At 55.9% G+C, this 19,927-nt stretch overlaps 1 protein-coding gene across 1 annotated transcript in view; it reads left to right on the top strand.

The window, feature by feature from the left end:
- Positions 1-19,927, top strand: part of MYO15A (myosin XVA) — a 54,614-nt gene that overhangs the window by 13,239 nt on the left and 21,448 nt on the right. Inside the window, exons 8-42 of the mRNA XM_019656633.1 lie at positions 44-107; positions 1,261-1,374; positions 1,882-2,043; positions 2,885-2,998; positions 3,659-3,717; positions 3,814-3,937; positions 4,980-5,075; positions 5,513-5,644; positions 6,178-6,303; positions 7,010-7,087; positions 7,789-7,937; positions 8,039-8,084; positions 8,270-8,394; positions 8,889-9,006; positions 9,350-9,525; positions 10,033-10,117; positions 10,888-10,941; positions 11,041-11,122; positions 11,200-11,330; positions 11,838-11,933; positions 12,913-13,148; positions 14,582-14,763; positions 15,139-15,211; positions 15,411-15,602; positions 15,855-16,015; positions 16,117-16,211; positions 16,709-16,823; positions 17,026-17,093; positions 17,167-17,244; positions 17,401-17,581; positions 17,674-17,806; positions 18,087-18,192; positions 18,357-18,429; positions 19,494-19,615; positions 19,820-19,879. Coding sequence (XP_019512178.1) covers positions 44-107; positions 1,261-1,374; positions 1,882-2,043; positions 2,885-2,998; positions 3,659-3,717; positions 3,814-3,937; positions 4,980-5,075; positions 5,513-5,644; positions 6,178-6,303; positions 7,010-7,087; positions 7,789-7,937; positions 8,039-8,084; positions 8,270-8,394; positions 8,889-9,006; positions 9,350-9,525; positions 10,033-10,117; positions 10,888-10,941; positions 11,041-11,122; positions 11,200-11,330; positions 11,838-11,933; positions 12,913-13,148; positions 14,582-14,763; positions 15,139-15,211; positions 15,411-15,602; positions 15,855-16,015; positions 16,117-16,211; positions 16,709-16,823; positions 17,026-17,093; positions 17,167-17,244; positions 17,401-17,581; positions 17,674-17,806; positions 18,087-18,192; positions 18,357-18,429; positions 19,494-19,615; positions 19,820-19,879 — 4,006 coding nt within the window. The remainder of the gene's footprint in view (positions 1-43; positions 108-1,260; positions 1,375-1,881; positions 2,044-2,884; positions 2,999-3,658; positions 3,718-3,813; positions 3,938-4,979; positions 5,076-5,512; positions 5,645-6,177; positions 6,304-7,009; positions 7,088-7,788; positions 7,938-8,038; positions 8,085-8,269; positions 8,395-8,888; positions 9,007-9,349; positions 9,526-10,032; positions 10,118-10,887; positions 10,942-11,040; positions 11,123-11,199; positions 11,331-11,837; positions 11,934-12,912; positions 13,149-14,581; positions 14,764-15,138; positions 15,212-15,410; positions 15,603-15,854; positions 16,016-16,116; positions 16,212-16,708; positions 16,824-17,025; positions 17,094-17,166; positions 17,245-17,400; positions 17,582-17,673; positions 17,807-18,086; positions 18,193-18,356; positions 18,430-19,493; positions 19,616-19,819; positions 19,880-19,927) is intronic.

The following is a 19,927-nucleotide window of genomic DNA, read 5'->3' on the forward strand; positions in this document are numbered from 1 at the left end:
CCACTGACTGCCCAGGCGAGCTAACTGTGCTCTCCCATCCCAGGGGGATGATATCTGGTGCCATAACTTCCCAGTACCTGCTCGAGAAATCCAGGATTGTGTTTCAGGTGGGTCAGGCTCTCCCAGGCCGGTGCCTGTTGGGACATCGGGTGAGGTGGGGTGTGTGTGTGTAGATACACACAGAGCCTGGCTCCTGGCGGGTTGGGGAAACATTGAATTAATGAACAAATACAAGTATGTGTGAGCATGTGACTGAGTTTCCTCCCCTCCCCCATGCCCTACAGCCACGTCGGCTCTCCCCTGTCCCAGAAACATAACAGACAGGATCCTGCATCAGGGCCTTTGCACCTAGTAGTCCTTCTACCTGGAGAACTCTTCCCCTAGACACCTGCATAACCAAACATCTCACCTCCTCCAGTCTTCCCTGAAATGTCATCCACTCAGGGAAGCAGTCCCGTTTAAAAATGCAGCCCCTCTATAGCCGGCCGAGTGGCTCAGTTGGTTAAGAGCTCACTCAAGAGTGTGAGTTCTGAGCAACAGGGCCGCCGGTTCAATTCCCGGCTCGAGCTGAGTTGCCGCTGAGCTGCCAACAGGTGGCAGGATGGCTCAGCTAAAAGAAAGAAAGAAAAGAAAGAAAGGAAGGAAGGAAGGAAGGAAGGAAGGAAGAAAAATTCAGCCCCTCTTCCCCCCACCAGAACTCCGCACCTCCTTTACTGCTTTATTTCTCTCCAGAGCACTTCTCACCACCTGACATATTTTATATTTTAACCAGTGATTTGCTGAGTGTTTGTCTCCCCAGCTAGGAGGTGGGCTCCCTGAGGCCAGGGGCTTCTGTCTACCTTGTTCCCCACTGTGTCCCAAGGGCCTAGAACAGGGCCCGGGCCACAGTGGGTGGTTAGCCACCCTGGCCGAGTGAGCCATCAGGAGGCCTGTGTGTGCATGTCTGCTCTGTGGACACACATGGATGTAGGTGTATGTGGCCGGTACACATGCTAGAAGGGCCACTTTTCTCTATTTCTCCAAAAAAAATTAAACCCTGCCCAGAGCCCCTACCCCACCACCATATCGGGTCTTCTCCCCACCCCTCCCCTCCCCGCAACCAGTGCCAGGCTGGGAGCTTACTCAGCACAGAGGTGCCCGGTCTCACCTGCAGGCCCATGTGTGTATTTATATTTGTGGCCACATCTGGGCCTGTATGTGTGCCTGGGGGTCAGCTAGGTTGGTGTCTCCCCTCTCTGCACCCATCCACCCATTCTGCAGGCCAAAAATGAGAGGAATTACCACATCTTCTACGAGCTGCTGGCCGGGCTGCCTGCCCAGCTCCGGCAAGCCTTCAGCCTTCAGGAGGCTGAAACCTACTACTACCTGAACCAGGTGAGCACCAGCAGGCAGCCGAGGGTCCCCAGCCCTGGCCCCCCTGCCCCATCACTGCAGTGGGCTGAGAGAACCAAGGCATGGTGTCCTGATGGAGGCTTGGGAGGGCAAGTTGGGATCTGAGGTGTCTCATCATGGCAAGCAGACAGACATCTTTGGGGTCCAAAGCTGGGGTAGGGGGAGGCCTACCTGACTTCATTTTTCTGGAGCCTAGAACAGAACTAAGCAGCCTGGAGCTACTACACTTCCCCTCTAGTGCCTCAGTTTCCTCATCTGTAAAGTGGGGACAGCACAGTACGACTTCCCAGGGATATGTGAGGATTAGAGGAAGGAAATGTATGTAAAGCACTTACCACAGTATCTGCTGAAAACCTCGTGGCCTATGGGAATGGAATGGGAGCTGAGTGACCTGCTTGGGCCACACTGTGGGGTTGGGGCAGAGCAGGGACCTTGAGGGCTTCCGGGCCTTACCCAGGGTCCCTGACCCCTCGCCCTGCCGTTGCCCAGGGTGGGAATTGTGAGATTTCAGGGAAGAGTGATGCAGACGACTTTCGCCGGCTCCTGGCCGCCATGGAGGTGCTGGGCTTCAGCGGAGAAGACCAGGACAGCATCTTCCGCATCCTGGCCTCCATCCTGCACCTGGGCAACGTCTACTTTGAGAAGTATGAGGTGAGACAACGCTACCTACCGCCTGCTGTGGGGCCCTGGCACCCGCAGGACCAGGGCGCCTTTTCAGAGGCCAAAGAACTATTTATATTTTCTTTCCGGTTACACCATGCACGTATTGTTAGTTCTCCCCCACCCACTTTGGGGTTGTTTGTGTTGTTTTTATTGATGTATGAAAGCTCCTTAACATTAAGGAAATCAGCCCTTTGTCTCTGATATGAATTGCAAATACGTTTCCTGTTTATCAGTTATATTTTCACTTTACAGGTTGTTTGGTGTTTGGTTTTGGTTCTGGTTTTGGCCATGCAGGCTTTTAAAATTATTTTCAGGCATTTCATTTATAAATCTTTTCTTGCATAAATTTTAGCCTTTTTGTCATTTTTTTAGAGAGACCTATCCTTCTAAAATTATGACAGCCTTCTCCCATAATTTTTCAAGACCTTTTATGATTTTCGTGTCTTTTTTTAAACATTTAAGCTTTGGTTCATCAGGAGTTTATTCTAGTAAGATGTGAGGTAGGGATCCAATTCCTTTTTTCCCAGGCAGTTACTCAATTATGCTAATCCTCTATCTTGAGAAATACATATTTATCATGTATTGAATTGCTATGTACATTTATGTCTAATTCCAGACTTCCATTGTGCCTCATTAGTCTATTTCCATGGTATGTGTCTTTCACCATACTGTTTTAATCATTGTACCTTTATAACATGTTTTACCATCTCGTAGAGCTGCCTGCACCCCTGTTTCAGAATTTTCCTGGCTCTTCTAGCTTGTTTATGTTTTTCATATGAACTTTAAACTCAGCTTCTCTAGTTCACACTCCCGTTGGTGTCTTGCATAGACGGATGCGCAGGAGGTAGCCTCGGTGGTGAGCGCCCGGGAGATCCAGGCTGTGGCAGAGCTGCTGCAGATCTCCCCTGAGGGCCTGCAGAAGGCCATCACCTTCAAAGTCACTGTGAGTGTCTGGGCACCGGGCTCTTTCAAAGCCCCCTGCCAGCGCCTGCACAGAGCTGCTTTGTGCTCCATCCTGTGGGGGCCTCTTTCCCCCTTCCACCTCCCCCATCCCTCCATCTTCTGAGTCAGGCCCAGAGGAGGGTAACCTCAGACCCCAAAGGCATTCAGCGCCTACTCTAGGCCTTTGCATAGGCTGTTTCCTCTGGCTGGAATGCTCTTCTCTTTTCATACTGCTCCTTAAAGACCCAACATAGGTATTCCCACTTCCAGGGAGTTGTCCCTGACCTCCTCAGGCTTCCGACAACCCCTGGCCCTTCCTCCCTTCCCAGGGCTCATCTCATTGTGTCATGTCTGCTTATGCCTCTGTCACCCCATGTGACCAGCAGCCACACCCCGATCAGCATAGCCAGGCAGAAGGGGGGACAAGGGTGTCATGTTCCACCCCTGGCCGACTGTGTACCTAAGACCAGTCACACCATCTCCTTCCCCATCCCCCACCCCCTGACACACACACACACACACACACACACACACACACACACACACACACACACACACACACACACACACACACACACACACACACACACCTCAATCGTCTGGGGACTTCCTGGAGGCGATGGCCAGCCTGCTGCCACTCAGGGGCCACGTCCTTTACCAGGAGACAATGCAAGAGAAGATCTTCACCCCCCTGACAGTGGAAAGTGCCGTGGATGCCAGGTGAGCCCACACCTCCCCACCCCACCCCCACCACCTGAGCCTCCAGATGCCTAGCTCCCACTGTGCCCATCCACCCCAACACCACGTCTTCTCCAGGGATGCCATCGCCAAGGTCTTGTATGCGCTGTTGTTCGGCTGGCTCATCACCAGGGTCAACGCGCTGGTCTCCCCACATCAGGACATGCTGTCCATCGCCATCCTGGACATCTATGGCTTTGAGGTGGGGTTTCGTGGGGGGTTGGGGGGGACATAAAGCTTTAACTCTCTCACATCTCTCTGCCTACAGCACAACCATTATCTATGCAGGGCCCCCCTCCCTTGTTATTATCGCCCTTGTCTTCTACCATTTCCTTCACTCACCCACAGGCACTCCCTGAGGCCTCTGGGTGCCAGACCCTGTGCTGGGCAACACGAGGGACTCTGGAAAGGACCAGACCTGGGCCCTGCCCTGGGAGAGTTTCTGGGAGGGACTGGGTGAGGATGGGGGTAGACACTGACAAACACATATGGTCAGAGCCATGACAGAGGCAGCCTGGTGCTGGAGGAGCCGAGAGAAAGCCCTTAGCTGGGCGGGGATCAAGAGGCCTTCCTAGAAGGGGAGGAGACGTCCCTGAGCTAGTTCCTTAAGAACTAGTAAAGGTGGAGGGAACAGCATATGTCAAGGCTGAGTGGTGTGGTGGGCCATGGTGTCTGGGGAGCTGGAAGTCATTTGCGGGGGTGGGAGGAAGGTGCCACCACTGTGTTGAGTGCATGATGGGGGCAATGGTGAGAGACAAAGCAAGCTCATAATAATGAAAGTGATAGCTAATACTCACATGGCACCTATTATGTGCCAGGTACTATTGTAAGTACTTAGTTTATTGATTTACTTAATACTGACCACCTTATGAGGTGGTATTGTCATTATCCCTGTTTTACAGATGGGGAAACAGGCCCAGAGGGGTTATATAGTTAGAAAGGTCATATAGTATAGAAAGGTCATATAGTCAAGGTCATATAGTTAGAAAGATTGGAACCCTGGAAGAAGGTTCCAGAGCCTGGGCCTTTAACCAAACCTAAGCTGCCTCTCATTGGGACCTAGACTGTCAGGCTCTCGGCATGTGTGGTAGGAGTCATAGAGGGTTCTGAGCAGGGGACCTGAAGCTGTGGCCATTGAAGGCAGGGAGGGCACTGAACCTGAGCTGGGGGGCAGGGCTTTGGGAGGGGGCAGATGGGCTGCTGCCAAGGAGGGACCAGGCCCAGCCTCACCACCTGCCTGGCAGGACCTGAGCTTCAACAGTTTCGAGCAGCTGTGCATCAATTATGCGAACGAGAACCTCCAGTACCTTTTCAACAAGATCATCTTCCAGGAGGAGCAGGTGTGCATGGCCTCCATTTGCACTCCCATTCCCATGCTCACTGGCCAATGGGCCTCTTTGATGACAGATAGGATATGCTGGTCCTTTCAGGGCAAATCAGAGGTTGTCAGTAGACCAAATGGAAGGAAAGGCATTGTAAGATGGGGACCAGCACATGTGAAGGCTTATGTTCTGGGTGGGAAGTACTGGGGTGCTGAGCCCAGAGAAGAGCCCTCTTGGAGAACCCTTCTCACCCTCTCACCCTGTGAGGACTGTCCCAGGTGGAGGGAGGAGCAGGGCCCAGAGATGGTTTATGTTGCCCTACTAGGGAGTGAGCTCCCTGGAGGTGTGCAAGCAGAGGTGGCCCTGGCCAAGTCCCTTCAGATGGATGCAGCCTGGGAGGCAGGGTAGGTGGGACCTGAGCAAGGGCTAGGAGGCTGAGCATCTACTGCCTGCAGGAGGAGTACATCCGCGAACAGATCAACTGGCGGGAAATCACCTTCGCTGACAACCAGCCCTGCATCAACCTCATCTCACTGAAGCCCTATGGCATTCTGCGCATCCTCGACGACCAGTGTTGCTTTCCCCAGGTGAGCCACGGTGCTGTGTGAGCCTGGTTAGGTTGTTCCACATCTCTGAGCCTCATGGCCTCATCAGGCCTGAGTCCTGTATCCCTCTCTGCTCTGGCCTGGGGATGGGGCTTCAGGACATGCCATTCACAACCTGGGGTGATTGAGGTTGGATAGGGGGCTGCAGGTGTCCAGATGAGGAGCTACACCAGTCTAGGAAGTCATAGAAGACTTCCTGGAGGAGGCGACCTTGGGGTTAGGCCACAAATCCTGATTGGAAAACACAAGGGTAGGATGGGTGCTCTGGGCAGTGGGACAAGAAAGTGCAAAGGCAGCTGGGCTGGAGGGGAGGCAGCTGAGAGCTAATTAGACACACTTGTCTGCAGGAGTCCACTTAGGCCTCCCCACCCAGGGCAGTGGGCAACCAGGGGAAGCTGTGACTTGTTCTCCTTCCCAGTGCTCACTGGGAACCAGCCAGGGCTGGAGAATTTGCCATGAGGCCAGAAACGGTGCCCAGGCCCCCTGCCTACCCACTGACCCCACCCTGTCCCCAGGCCACAGACCACACATTTCTGCAGAAGTGCCATTACCACCACGGCGCCAACCCACTCTACTCCAAACCCAAGATGCCACTGCCCGAGTTCACCATCAAGCACTACGCAGGCAAAGTCACCTACCAGGTGAGACCCAAGACAGCCCTCCTGGCCTCCAGTGCCACAGTTCTTGGCTGTCGGAGGCATAGAAGCACAACATGGGCTCCAGACACTCCCACCCGATGCAGCTCTGGTCCTGCTGATCCTCAGCTGTGTAACCTTGGACAAATCGCTTTACCTCTGTGAGCCTCTGTTTCCTGTTCTGGAAAATGGGGATAATGATAGTGCCCATCTCATGGGTGAGTGTGAGAAGTCTAGGGCTGCGGCGGTCTTGATAAAGAGTAACTATTGTCAGTAGTAATATCACTGTGGTCACTGTCATCACTGTTACCTCAGACACATTCATGCCCAGGAGTTGTCTCAGGCCAGGATTCTAAGCCCCTCCCCATCTGGGCCTCATTGTCCTCATCTGTATGATGGGCACAGGATAGTGTCCTCCACTGAAGATGGGGCCAGACTAGTCATGTGAAGGTGGCTAGTGCCCCCTTTCCTGGAAGTGGGGAGGATAATGGGGGATCATGGCGGGGGAAGGGTCCAGTCCCTCCTGGGACAGACAGGGAGACAGAGGCCTGGAGGGGCAGGACCAAGATCACCCAAGGGCTGTAGGAAGGAAGGGAAAAGGAGGGGAGATAGGCTGATGTGCACTGGGGTGGGTTAGCCTTCTACCCTGTCCTGGACTGCATGGGGTGGGGATGGGGTCCAGTCCAAGCTGCCCCACCATCCCCCTTTCCAGGTGCACAAGTTCTTGGACAAGAACCACGACCAGGTGCGCCAGGACGTGCTGGACCTATTCGTTCGGAGCAGGACGCGGGTGAGCAGGCCTTACCTCCTGCAGCTCTGGCCCTGCCCCAGAGCACACAGCCCACCCTCAGGCTGCTCTCCCAGTCCAAGAAATGGGGAGGTACCCTACCTAGCCTGGTCCTGCCTCTGGCTTGCCCTAGCCCCGGCCAGTCCCTGGCTCCATCCCAACCCTAACCCCATACCCACCCAACTTTGCCTTGCTCTGTAGTTTCCCCCATTCCTGGCCCCGCCCCTGGCTGGCCCCAGTGGATTGCCCTGTCTCTCCCCTGGCCCGTAGAGGCCACACCTACCCAGCTAATCCCCTCCCTGAGTGGTTCTCCCATCCTGCCCCCATATTTCACCCACCTCCCTCTCTGGACCTCCATTTCCTCCTCTGTAAAATGGGCACCTTCTTACTGAGATTATGGCCAGAGTTCAGGACCATGTGTGTAATAGGCTACGTCGGGCCCAGGCACACAGTCAGTGCCTGTGTCCCCCAGACTGAAGAAAAAAGTCATTCTACCACAAGACAGATCCCTTGGAAGGTGCTGAGCACCCTGACTTGAAATATATGCAAGCCAGGAGGACAGTGGTCTTACAGAGAGGGTGGGGGTCCAGCCAGTTAGTTTTCTGGTCCCTCGGTCTAGAGACTTGATTCCTTCTCTCTCTCTCTCTCTCTCTCTCTCTCCTGTTTCTGGCTCTCGGTGCCTTCTGCTACCCACCCCTGTCCAGGTGGTGGCACACCTCTTCGCCAGCCATGCCCCGCAGGCTGCCACTCAGCGTTTGGGCAAGAGCAGCTCTGTCACCCGGCTCTACAAGGCGCACACAGTGGCAGCTAAGTTCCAGCAGTCGCTCCTAGATCTGGTGGAAAAGATGGAGAGGTGGGCATGGCAAGTGGGTGGGATGTAGCCTCACCTATGACCCTCAGGGATAACCACCTTCCTTCTCTGCGGCCTCACACCGCCTCCTCCCACCTGCCCAGGTGTAACCCCTTGTTTGTGCGCTGCTTGAAGCCTAATCATAAAAAGGTATGTAGTGGCTGAGGTCCTTGGGAGAGCCAAACGCTCTTCCCCATGCTGTGTGACCTTGGGCAAGTGGCTTTGCCTCTCTGGACCTCCATGGGCCCAGCCCACTATGGGGACTGTTTGCTATTGATAGTGCCCTTTGCCATGGGTGGCCCATGTGCAGACTCCCTATTGGGCCCTCCCCACAGGAACCAGGCCTCTTTGAGCCAGATGTGGTAATGGCACAGTTACGCTATTCGGGGGTGCTGGAGACTGTGCGGATCCGCAAGGAGGGTTTCCCAGTGCGGCTGCCTTTCCAGGTGTTTGTCGACAGGTACCTCAGTCAGAATGGTTCCTGAGTTCCACAGACCCCTACCCAGCCCACCATGGTCCCAGGAATACACAGCCCAGACAGAACAGGGCTTGCTGTACAGTTGCTCAGGTTGTGCATTACACAAGACTACCACATGCTAACTGTTACATGGAAGATGTATTTATTGTTTTGCATTTTTTCATAGTTTTATTATGTGTTGATTCTAAAGAGGAGTAACTTTAATAGTTATTATGATGTTTCCAGCAGATGACAGTAAGGTTTCTTATTCTACTGAAACCATTTTTACAATTTTCTGACTCCAAGAAGTAGAGTCTTGAGGATGGAGTGGCTTTTTCTGGTTAGAAGACACTATGTAGAGCCACTGCTGGGACTCGGGCCTCCTGGAGACGGCGGGGGGTGGGGTGAAGGGGGGGGGTATGGAGGTGGTGACTCTGTGATCCAGCGGGCAGCTGGGGTAGGTCCCACAGCCCCAGGCTGAGTTTGGACTCCTGCAGGTACCGCTGTCTAGTGGACCTCAAGCACAACCTGCCAGCCAGTGGGGACATGTGTGTGTCGGTGCTGAGCCGCCTGTGCACAGTCATGCCAAATATGTACTGCGTTGGCCTCAGCAAGGTGAGTGCCACCCCACACCCAGCCCCTAGAGGCCCCAAGTTCAAGGGCCCCAGAACTGGAGCCTGTGGCGTCAGAAATGCCCAGGCTAAAGATTACTGTCCTAGAGGCAATCCAGTTGAGCTTGGTAAGTAGATTGCTAATTCCACCTCCAGACCTTTGCTCAGGCAATTCCCACTGCCTAACATACCTTCCCCCTTTCTTCCATCTCTCCAAACCCAGCCCATCCTTTACCTGGCTCCAGGAGGCTGCCCTGTGTTCTGTCTCCATGGGCCTCTGGAGAGGGAGGGTCCCCCATCCAGTCACCTGGCCCTTACCGCCCTCAGTCCTTGCCTCCTGTCCTCAGCTGTTCCTTAAAGAACACCTCTACCAGCTGCTGGAGAGCATGCGGGAGCACGTCCTCAATCTGGCGGCCCTCACTCTGCAGCGCTGCCTCCGTGGCTTCATCATCCAGCGGCGTTTCCGCTCCTTGCGTCGAAAGATCATCCTGCTGCAAAGTCGGGCCCGAGGCTACCTGACCAGGTGCAGCCCAGATAGGGTAGAACTCCCTGGAGCCCCACAGCTAGGCTTGGGAGAGGCCATGCCTGAACTTGGGTAGTAAGCTCCCTGTTCCTGGAGGCAGGAAAGCTGAGAGTAGGGGCCTCTGCAGAAAGGATGATCAGATTCTCTGTGTCTCTGCTTCTGCATGTCCTTCTGTCCCACCCTGTCCCTTGTGACTGGTGGATGGGAATTCATCCAGTCAAAGGGGACCCCACCCTGCATCTCAGGGACCCTGGGACTCCAACCTGATGGGAAATACATGGTCCAGGCTGTTTAATCCAGGCCCTGCCACTTAATTTGCTGTGTGACTTTAGCTAAGTCCTTGCCCTCCTCTGAGCTCCAGTTTCCATTTGTGGCAAAGGATCCCAGAGTAAAGTGTGGGCACTGGCACCCAGGCCAAGCTGGCATGGGCGTCTCTGACCCTTGTTCACCCATGATCCCAACCCCTAAGCTCCCCTTCCAAGATGCTCCTTTCCCCTCCACCCCCAGGCAACGGTATCAGCAGATGAGGAGGAGGATGGTGAAGTTCCGGTCCCTGGTGCACACGTACATGAGCCATCGGCGTCACCTCAAGGTACAGGCGTCCCCCTCGCCCTCTCCCAGGAGCCAGGCCTGCCCATCTGGGTCCAGGGAGCAGCAGGGATGGGGAAGAGGCACTTAGCTCGTAGAAGGAGACTGTCTTGGGTTCTAATCCCCGCTCTGCCGCTCACTAGCTGTGTGACCTCAGCCGGTCTCTCGCCCTGCTTCCCCATCTCCCCCTTGGGATTGGATTGGAGAGGGTTTAAGTGAATGTTGCACATGAAGGATTTGGCCTGGTGCTGGGTTCACACTGGGGCTTCAGTAATTGGGTACGATTAGAATTTGGCGACTGAACCAGCACTGGATATGGTTTTGCTCTTAACCTTCACCAGTTTTGGCCTATTGTCATGTAAACCAACACCAGCAAGACAAATGTAATCCCCAAAGTATCGGCAAACTGTGTGGCTTTTACTGAAGGTTTTGTGGAGCAACAGGAGAGGGTTCCATTACATTGTCTCTCAGCTACTTCCCAGAAGTCATCCTGTGCCTTTCTCCTTTTTCCCAAAGTGTTACTCCCTCTGCCCTCTACATCGACCTCTCTCTCTCTTGCTCTGTCTGTCTCCCTTCCCCTCCCTGTTTCTCTGGCCACACCTCTCCCTCCCTCCATCTGTGAGGTAGAGCAGTCATCTCCAGACCTCAGGCAAACTGACCCCTTTGTTTCTTGTGCTGGCCGCCTTGTGTGAGCTGGCTTGGCCTGCCCCCGGCCTGCGGCCTGCCATTGCCTCTGCCTGCCATTCTCCGCCTTGACCATCTGCTCTCCTGCAGCTGAGGGCAGAGCGGAGGCTCCGGGTGGAGGAGGTGCGGCTTCGGGAGCAGGAGGTGGGTGCGGGGGTGTGGGTGGAAGCAGGGGACAGGAAGGGAGGCCGGCAGGTGGGGGTTGTGGCAAGCCTGTCTCCTCACCATGAACTGTCCCTCCAGGAGCTGAGCAAGCGGGAAGTGGTGGCTGTGGGACACCTGGAGGTACCAGCAGAGCTGGCTGGGCTCTTGCAAGCAGTGGCAGGTATGTCACCACTGGGCAGTGGGGTGGGCATGAGAGGGCAAGGGAACCAGGCATCTCATGCCCTCCTCTCTCCACAGGTCTCAGGCCAGCCCAGGTGCACCAGGTCGCCCCCGTGCGGACTCCCCGGCTCCAGGCTGAGCCCCGTGTCACATTGCCCCTGGATATCAACAACTACCCCATGGCTAAGTTTGTCCGGTGCCACTTCAAGGTAAGGGCTGGTATAGGCCCAAGTGGCCCTGGCCAATGGGCACTGACCAATAAAATTGATACTGTCCTTAGCTTGGGGCAGGCTCCTGGCTGTACCCTGTGGGATCTGGCATGAGCCCTTTAGTTGCTGGATTATAAGGAATCTGGTGGCTCCACAGGGGGCCTGCATAGCAGTGGAGGTCCCTTGGGGGCTCATGAAGTAGCTGTTTGCCAACCAGTCTGGAAATATTTCAGAAATTTCACAATAAGTGGAGCCACAGCTGGTCATCCCTGCTTTAATTTCCTGCCCTCCAGAAAGGGCCTGAACTGGGGCTCAGACTGTCTCTACCACCAACTCACTGAAAGCCAGTGTCTGCCCCTCTCCAAGCCTAAGTTTCCCCATCTACACATTGGGGACAGGAGTCCTAGCCTCCTAGGCTCTTGTGCCCCCAGCTGGGACAGAGCAGTGGGCCCAGATGTGCCTGTCAGTCCCAGCTCTGTCCCCACGCATCTGCCCTGTGCCCCCCAGGAACCTGCCTTCGGGATGCTGACAGTACCCCTGAGGATGCCCCTCACTCGGCTGCCTGTGGAGTACCACACAGAAGCCGTGAACATCTTCAAGCTGGTATGGGCTGTCCGGACCGCCTTGGAATTTGTGGCCCCCACCCCTAAAGTCAGGCCATGAGGCCCTTCATCCTGCCCTCCTGAACCCTCCACCAGCCAAAGCCATAAGCCAAGGCCTCTTCCTTGGAAAAAAAGACTTCTGTTGGGGGGAGTGGGGGGATGGGGTCTGGCCTCCTTTCTGGACTAGAGTCTGGGAATTATGGGATTTTCTTCTCACAGCCTTCTCCCTGGCAATAAGGCTCCCTCTCTGGAGGTTTCCAGGGACACCAAGAATAGACCCAGGTCCTCCCCTTGAGGGCTTCTTGGAGGAAGCAGAGCACACCTGATTAGTGACCACCAATATGGACAGAGGAGGGCACAGAGACTGGGTAGTCCAGACAGGGCCCCTAATCCAGCCCTGGGAAGTCTGAGAGAGCTTCCTGGAGGAGGGGGCATTTGAGCTAGAGTAGAAGGAGGAGTCAGAATCTCCCAGCCAGGGCAAGTGGAGAAGGCACAAAGAGAAAAGGAAATTGATGTGGTTAGAACAGAGAATCAAGAGAGCAAAGGCAAGAGGGGTCACGAGTCCTTGATTGACAGATTGGGAACTCAGATTTCATCCCAAGATCCTTAGGGAGCCAAGGAATGTGCTTCCGTGGGAGGGATATGGTTGGATATGTGGCTCCTCTGGGGCCTGAATGGAGCAGGAGGTGAGGGGCCTGCTGGAAGCCAGGGATGCCGAGTGGGGCTGAGGCCGTATGGGAGCTATAGAAGGCTCATGAGTAGAAGAGAAGAAACATGTACATTGGATCTTGACCTTTGTCATGGTTCGGGTGAACTGCCTGCTCATTTGGCGTAGGATACAGCTATTATATTGTAATGTGGGGGGACTTTTATATGGGAAGGAGGACACATGGAAGGACATGAGAGGGATGCAAGTTGGGGGTGGGGACCTGGCAAGAACAACTCTTCGAGAGGCTCAGGAGAGTCTGTTTGTGGCCCAGATTCTGCGTTTCATGGGTGACCCCCACCTGCATGGTGCCCAGGAGAACGTCTTCGGGAACTACATTGTGCAGAAAGGGCTGGCAGTGCCCGAGCTGCGGGATGAGATTCTCGCACAGCTGGCCAACCAGGTGTGGCGCAACCCCAGTGCCCACAATGCCGAGCGGGGCTGGCTCTTGCTGGCCGCCTGCCTCAGTGCCTTTTTACCTTCATCACGCCTCAACAAGTACCTGCTCAAGTGAGTGGAGCCGGGCGGGACTGGGGTGAGGACGGTGACACTGGCGCAGGCCCAGGGTGCAATGTTAAAGGTCAGGCCAGGAGTGAGGTCTCTGAGCAGAAGCTCAGGCACGGAAGTGACCCAGGGGCTGTACCCTGACTCCACTGGGCTCATTGCAGGGGTTAGGAGTCAGGTGAGACTGGATACAGGACTTCCAGAGCTCTGCGGGCGGCAAGACCAGAGTGTGGGGAGTTTGAAATCGAGGCATTGACCTCTCACATCATGGGGGTATAGCGGGGTGGTTAGGAGTATAGACTCTAACGTCTGTTCAAGTCCCAGCTCCACCACATTGGAGCTGTGTGACCTTGGGCAAGTTACTTAACCTTGCTGAGCCTCAGTTTCCTCAGTAAAATGAAAATACTAAGAGTGCCTACTTTATAGGCTGTGTGAGGATGAAATGTGTAAACACACATGAAGTGCTTAGAACAGAGATGGACCTGTGGTCAGTGCTATGTGAGGACAGCCATCATCAGCATCCTGAGGACGATGGTGATGTCCCTCTGCTGGGTGATAAGGATGATTTGTACGGAAAAGAGCTCAAGCAGGCCCTTGGTGCGAATCCTCACTGTGACAATTACCTGTTGTATGGCCTGGGCAAGTCACTGCCCCTGTCTGTACCTCTTTCCTTACCTATAAACTAGGGATGGTAACAGGACCCACCTCATAGGGTGCCTGTGAGCCCCAGAGTGTGCAGAGCTTCATCCAGGCTGTATGCAGTAGGTGGGCAGCTCACTCCCAGTCCTGTGAATCTGTGGCAGTATGGTCAGGCTGCCTGCCATCCAGGGCTTCCAGTGGGCACAGCTCTAGGGATCTGGTAGCCACCATGGGCCTGTTCCACTGCTGCTACTGACCAGGCCCCCAGCAGTTGGGAGGGGGACAGGGAGCCAGGCACGAGAGTGCCTGCCACTGGCAGGGATCCGGCTCACTGGTCCTGGGTCAAGTTGAACCCTCACAGCCACGTCTTATATAGGTAAGAACTTGGCAGCAGGCTCAGAGAGGGCACAGAACCACTCAGGGTTGCTTGCTAAAAGAATAGGGGGCAGAGTCTTCCAGAGTCCAGGCTCTTGTTCACACTGTGCTGCAGACCCCACACTGCCAGTGACATTATGCTCTGACAAGCTTAGGTGGGCCACCCTAGAGCCTCTTTGGCCTATCCTTGGAGCTTCGTGCTGGCTTGGAGTACTTCTGGGCCAGCTTGGGAACAGTTCAGGGTAGTCCTGGAGCTCTAGGCTAACCTGAGATCTTTGTAGCCTCACCTCAGAACTCTAAGCTATCCTGGGGCTTTTTCAGCCTCCCTTAAAGCTCTGGGCTGGCCTGGGCCTCCCCTAAAGGAGCCTCAGAATCTTCCCCCACCCCGAGCTGGTCTCTTCATCCTGGCACCTCCTCCCCATTAGGTTTGTGTCTGATTATGGGCGGAATGGCTTCCAGGCTGTGTGTCAACACCGCCTCATGCAGGCCATGAGCCGGGCCCAACAGCAGGGCCCTGGGGCTGCCCGCACCTTCCCTCCAACCCAGCTCGAGTGGATAGCAACCCTGGAGAGGGCTGGCATGGTGCTGGATGTGGGCTGCTTCAATGGTGAGCTGCCCCCTCCCACTGTGTACTGCCTTTTCTCTCTCCCTCCCTCATGGTGGCGTAGAGGGGCAGCTGGAGTAAGCAAGCCCCAGCATGCCCAGGGGTCAGAAGAAGCCAGGGGTGGTTCTAGAGCTGGGGAGGGGCCTGCTGGCTGTAGCCCTGGAAAGAGGTCTTTGTGTGGGTGTGGGCTGGACCTGGATTGGGGGAGGGGAGAGAAGATGGGGGAGGGGAGAGAAGAGGGGAGGGCAGACCCAGGGTCCTGGATGCAAATGGGAGGCCTAAGTGCAGGAAGCAGGTGGGGAAGCAGGTGGGGAAGCAGCAGGACCGGTCCAACTGCAGATGCTCCAAACTGAGCCCAAGCACCTACTGCCGTCCTAGGTGACCAGTTCTCCTGCCCAGTGCACTCCTGGAGCACGGGGGAAGAGGTGGCTGGAGACATTCTGAGGCACAGGTTGGCTCCTGGAATGCCCTGCCCAGCATACCCTTGTGCCCATGGGAAGGAGTGAGGGAGGGGAAGAGGTCAGATCCCCTGAAGAGCCCTACAGGGTCCACTCTGGTCATGCTTGGGGTCTGGCTCATCCCAGGGGTCTTCCTAAGCAGTACCTCTTGGCTCCATCCCTCATTTCTGTTTCTTCACATGCTGTCACCAGGGGGCTGGCGGACGGCTGGCGAGGCTGGACAGTGGCCATGAAGAATGGGGTCCAGTGGGCAGAGCTGGCAGGCCACGACTACGTGCTGGACCTGGTGTCAGACCTAGAGCTGCTCAGGGACTTCCCACGACAGAAGTCCTACTTCATTGTGGGTGCAGAAGGGCCCATGTCCAGCAGGGGAGGCCCAAGAGCGTAGGTGGCTACCTGGGCCCCCTCAAACAGATGGCCTCTCCCAGCACAAGGCTCCCTCTCCCAGCTGCTGGGAGAGGCTGAGTTCTAAACTTAAGCCTCAAGGTTCTCAAGGAGGTGGGGCTCACCAAAAGGTCCTGCCTTTAAAGGAAGAGAGTCACTCAATTCCGGGGTACAGAGGAGAGTGGGGAAGTGGTTTGGGAGGGCTGTGGGTCTCTCTGGGGGTCAGTTGCTTTATGTTCCCCTCCCCCACAGGGTGTTTGGGAACAGCTGGGACTCAGATGAGGATGCACCTGTGAGGCCCCAGCCGCATGGGCACGTGCCCAAAGTAGCTGACTCTAATGGGTACTGCAGCCACAATGAGGACGGTACAAATGGGGAGACTGAGGCCCAGAGAAGGACAGCGACCCACCAAGGTCAAACAGCAGTGGCTGCTGTCTCTTGTGGGGAGGGAGCCTGGGGGCTATGGGAGGTGATCAGCAGGAGAACAGAAGTTGACATTTGTGTGTCCCGCCAGACTTGGACAGCCTTGGAGAGCCCACTGTACCTCACAAGGGTCTGGACTGCTTCCTGGACAGCCTCTTCGACCCTGTGTTGTCCTACGGGGACACGGTAGGGATGGGTGGGGTGTTTGCAGACAGCAGGCACAGCACATACACACCAGGGCCATGGGGTGGCATGACTCATCTGGGTCTCTGCTGGGTACAGGGCAAAGGATAAGGGTGTCCTTACAGCTAGAGGTGCAACTAGCTGACTCTAGAAGGATCCCCAGCTAGAGGCCCACCTCCTTTGGGAGCCAGCAAGGCACCCTTGCTCACTCTGGGAACTCCCAGGAGCCCCTCCATGGCACGATGTGCAGCCCTGAGCAGGGCATAGCCCCTCTTTGAGCCTCAGTTTACTCCTCTGTGAAGGGAGGGGGTGAGTTGAGAGCTCGCAAGATTGTAGGAGAACCGACTGGAATGCACGTGGGCAGAGCCTGGGTATACAGCAGACACTTGGCGGGTGGGAGGCCCGTGGAATGGAGGAGGTGGCTGGTGTCAGGTGCCCGTTGCCTTGGAACCTCGGGAGGACAGCACTGAGGCGGTCACTTGAGCCACCACTGCTCCCAGGACCTGGAGAAGCCAACAGCCATTGCCTACCGCATGAAAGGAGGAGGCCAGCCTGGTGGAGGTGGCAGTAGCAGCACCGAAGACACCCCCAGGAGACCTCCAGAGCCAAAGCCAAGTCAGTGCCTGCCCCCAGGTTGGTTTCAGGGTTGGGCAAAGCTGGGGTTGCCTCTGGTTCTCTAGGGTCTTTCACGTGCTAGAATGGAGGCAGCTCTGAGCATGGCAGGGGTGAGATGACTGGGGGGGACATGGTAGGGAATTCCTATTACCCTCAGCTTCTGCACCTGGGGATTCATGCCCTGTGACCCGGCTCTCCCCAGTCCCAGGCCTGGACACCTCCACGTTGGCTCTGCAACAAGCCTTCATCCACAAACAGGCTGTGCTCCTGGTGAGTGCCAGACGGGCTACAGGGGAGGGCCCTGAGCATGAGCCTGCCTGGTCACCACTAAGCCTCTCCCCAGGCCAGGGAGATGACCCTGCAGGCCATGGCGCTCCAGCATCATCCCTTGAGTCCCGCCCCAAGGCCCCTGCCCCCAGAGGTGAGCCTGCCCTGCCCAGGTGAGTGCTGTGCTACCCCAGAGCATCACTGCACCTCTCTGAGTCAGGACTCCACAGCCCATCCTGGGCAGACATGGGGTCCCTGAAAGCAAGCTGGTATGTCCCAAGAAGCCCACCTCACACCCTGCTCTCCGCAGAAACCGCTAGCATCAGAGGCACGGCCGAAGTTCGTAGGCACTGGACCCCCAGCCAAGCCTGTGCTCCTGCGCTCTACTCCAAAACCCTTGACCCCAGCCCCTCTGGCCAAGGCCCCCAGGTCCCCCACCAAGCCCGTGGCTGCCCCCATTCTAGCTCAGGACCGGGCTTCTCCAGAAATCAGTGAGTGTCGTATCCCAGCTGAGGGGGGCTTCCCAGTACAGGACTGGGAGTGTGGCCTCACCCTGTCCCCCACCCTCACCCCTTGCCTACAGCTTCGCCCTGCCCAGAGCGGGTCCGGTACTCGACACTCAACTCGGAACACTTCCCGCAGCCCACGCAGCAGATCAAGACCATCGTTAGGCAGTACCAGCAAGCCCCTGGGGGAGGCCGGCCTGAGGCCCTCAGGTCAGCTCTGCTCCCACGCCAGTCCTCCAGACAGGTGGCCTCCTCACTGTGTCTGAGTGCTCAGCAACATTTAGGGAGTGAGTCTATTTATGCAGATGGCCCACATGAGCCCCCCAGGCAGAGGGAGGCCCAGACTGCTTGTTAGGCTGTGCTGTGTCACCTCAGGCCAGTCTCTGATCCTCTCTGAGTTCTCATTTATAATGATGGGGGGTGGAGGAAGAGGTTCCCTATTGTAGGAATTTGTGGCTGGGAAGAGGAGATTCATTGTCCAACCCACCAGGAGGGACGGCGGGAGGGTGTTTGTGAAGCGGCCAGACCCCCACGAGGAGGCCCTGATGATCCTGAAGGGACAGATGAACCAGACAGTGGCAGCACCTGGTACCCAGGTAAGGGGTAGGGTTGGGCCGGGCCCCAGCAGAAGGGAAGAAAAGGTGGGTCCTCCAGGGGAGCCTCAGAAATCAGCTGCCCGTATAAGCCGTGGCCCTGCTGCTGCCCTCATCAATGGGGCCCACTTGTTGCCCACTGAACACTCTCTTTGGGGTGGGGACAGGTACCCAGAGAGGCTGTGGCCATGGTGAAGCCAGTGACCAGTGCACCAAGGCCATCCGCAGGGCCCACTCCAGGTGAGGGGCCAGGACAGAGGGAGGACGGGGCAAGAGAGCAGGTGTCCAAGTGTATGAGTCCGTCTCTGTGAGCACAGGCGAGTCTCGGTCTGCGTGTCCGTGGTATATGTGTCCATGTCCTGAGCCTTTGTGAACCTACTGTGTAGACATCAGCACTTAAATAACACTGATTTCAGGTCAGGCCCACCCTGGCCTCATTGAAACCTTCTGACACAGTACCATTTGTACCAGTAGATGTTACAGATGGGGAAACAGAGGCACAGAGAGGTGAAATGACTTACTCAAGATCACACAGCTCAAAAGTGTCAGACCAGAGATCTCAATCCAGGCCCCCTGACATCACAGTCGGAGGCCTAATCTCTACATCCTTTGCCTCGTGGCAGCCACAGTGATTTTAAGAGATATAAATAAGCTCCCATTATATCCCTCTCAGAAACGCTCCAATGGCTCCTAGGATCAACTCCATACTCCTCCGTGTAGCCTGTGAGACCCTGCATGATCTGCCCACCTCCCCAACCTTGTCCCCTCTCATTCTCCCCTTGGCACACTCTGTTCCTCAGTGTTCCTGGAGCACACCAAGCCTGATCTTTGCATGCCTGGCTCCTTCTTATCATTCAGATCTCAAATGTCACCTCCTCAGAGAGGTCTGCCAGACCGCCCAAACTGAAGGACTCTTACAGACTCTTTCCTAAATTATCCAGTTTTATTTCCATCCCACAGCTCCTAGCACTAAGAGCTTTGTCATTTTTTAATAATCTGTTCCACCCAAACCTGCCAGGAGAATTTGAACTCACGGCAGGTGCCTCGTCTATCCTGTTCACAGTGGCATCCCCTGCCCCTAGAATTAGCCTGCATACACTAGGAGCTCTCTGTATGTGTCTAACGAAGGGTTGGACTGTGTAAGCCTTCGTGCACATGCATGATCAGATGTGTCTACGACCAAGGGTGTGGGAGACCAGTCTGCCCCAGCCCCTTCCCCAATATGAGGTCACCCCGAGTCAAATTCTTGACCTGCCCTGCCTCCCCCAACTCATGCTGCTCCAACTCTCTGCACTGCTCCCCAGTGCAGCCTTCCAGGTCACTGGAACCTCCCGAGGAACCAGTGCAGACACGGCTACACCGCCTCCTGAACCCTAACTTCTACGGCTACCAGGATGCCCCGTGGCGAATCTTCCTGCGCAAAGAGGTGCCTGGAGCCAGGGGAGGGGCTGAATGGGGGCAGAGTGGCCCACCTGGATGGGATGGGGGGGGTGGAGCCAGGAGAACTGGGTCTGAGCTGAGCAAGGGGACCAGCCGCTGGTATACAGCGGGGCTGAACCTAGGGGGTGGGGTGGGGTGTGAAGCAAGGTAAGGAGGCCTTCAGGGTCCTCATTGAAGCCCCGCCCCACAGGTGTTTTACCCTAAAGACAGCTACAGCCACCCTGTGCAACTAGACCTCTTGTTCAGGCAGGTAAGGTCCTCTCTTCCCTTTCTGCCTTGGTATACTCCACAGGGCAAT

This window comes from Hipposideros armiger, unplaced genomic scaffold (genome assembly GCF_001890085.2).
Source record: "Hipposideros armiger isolate ML-2016 unplaced genomic scaffold, ASM189008v1 scaffold_264, whole genome shotgun sequence".
NCBI lineage: Eukaryota > Metazoa > Chordata > Mammalia > Chiroptera > Hipposideridae > Hipposideros > Hipposideros armiger.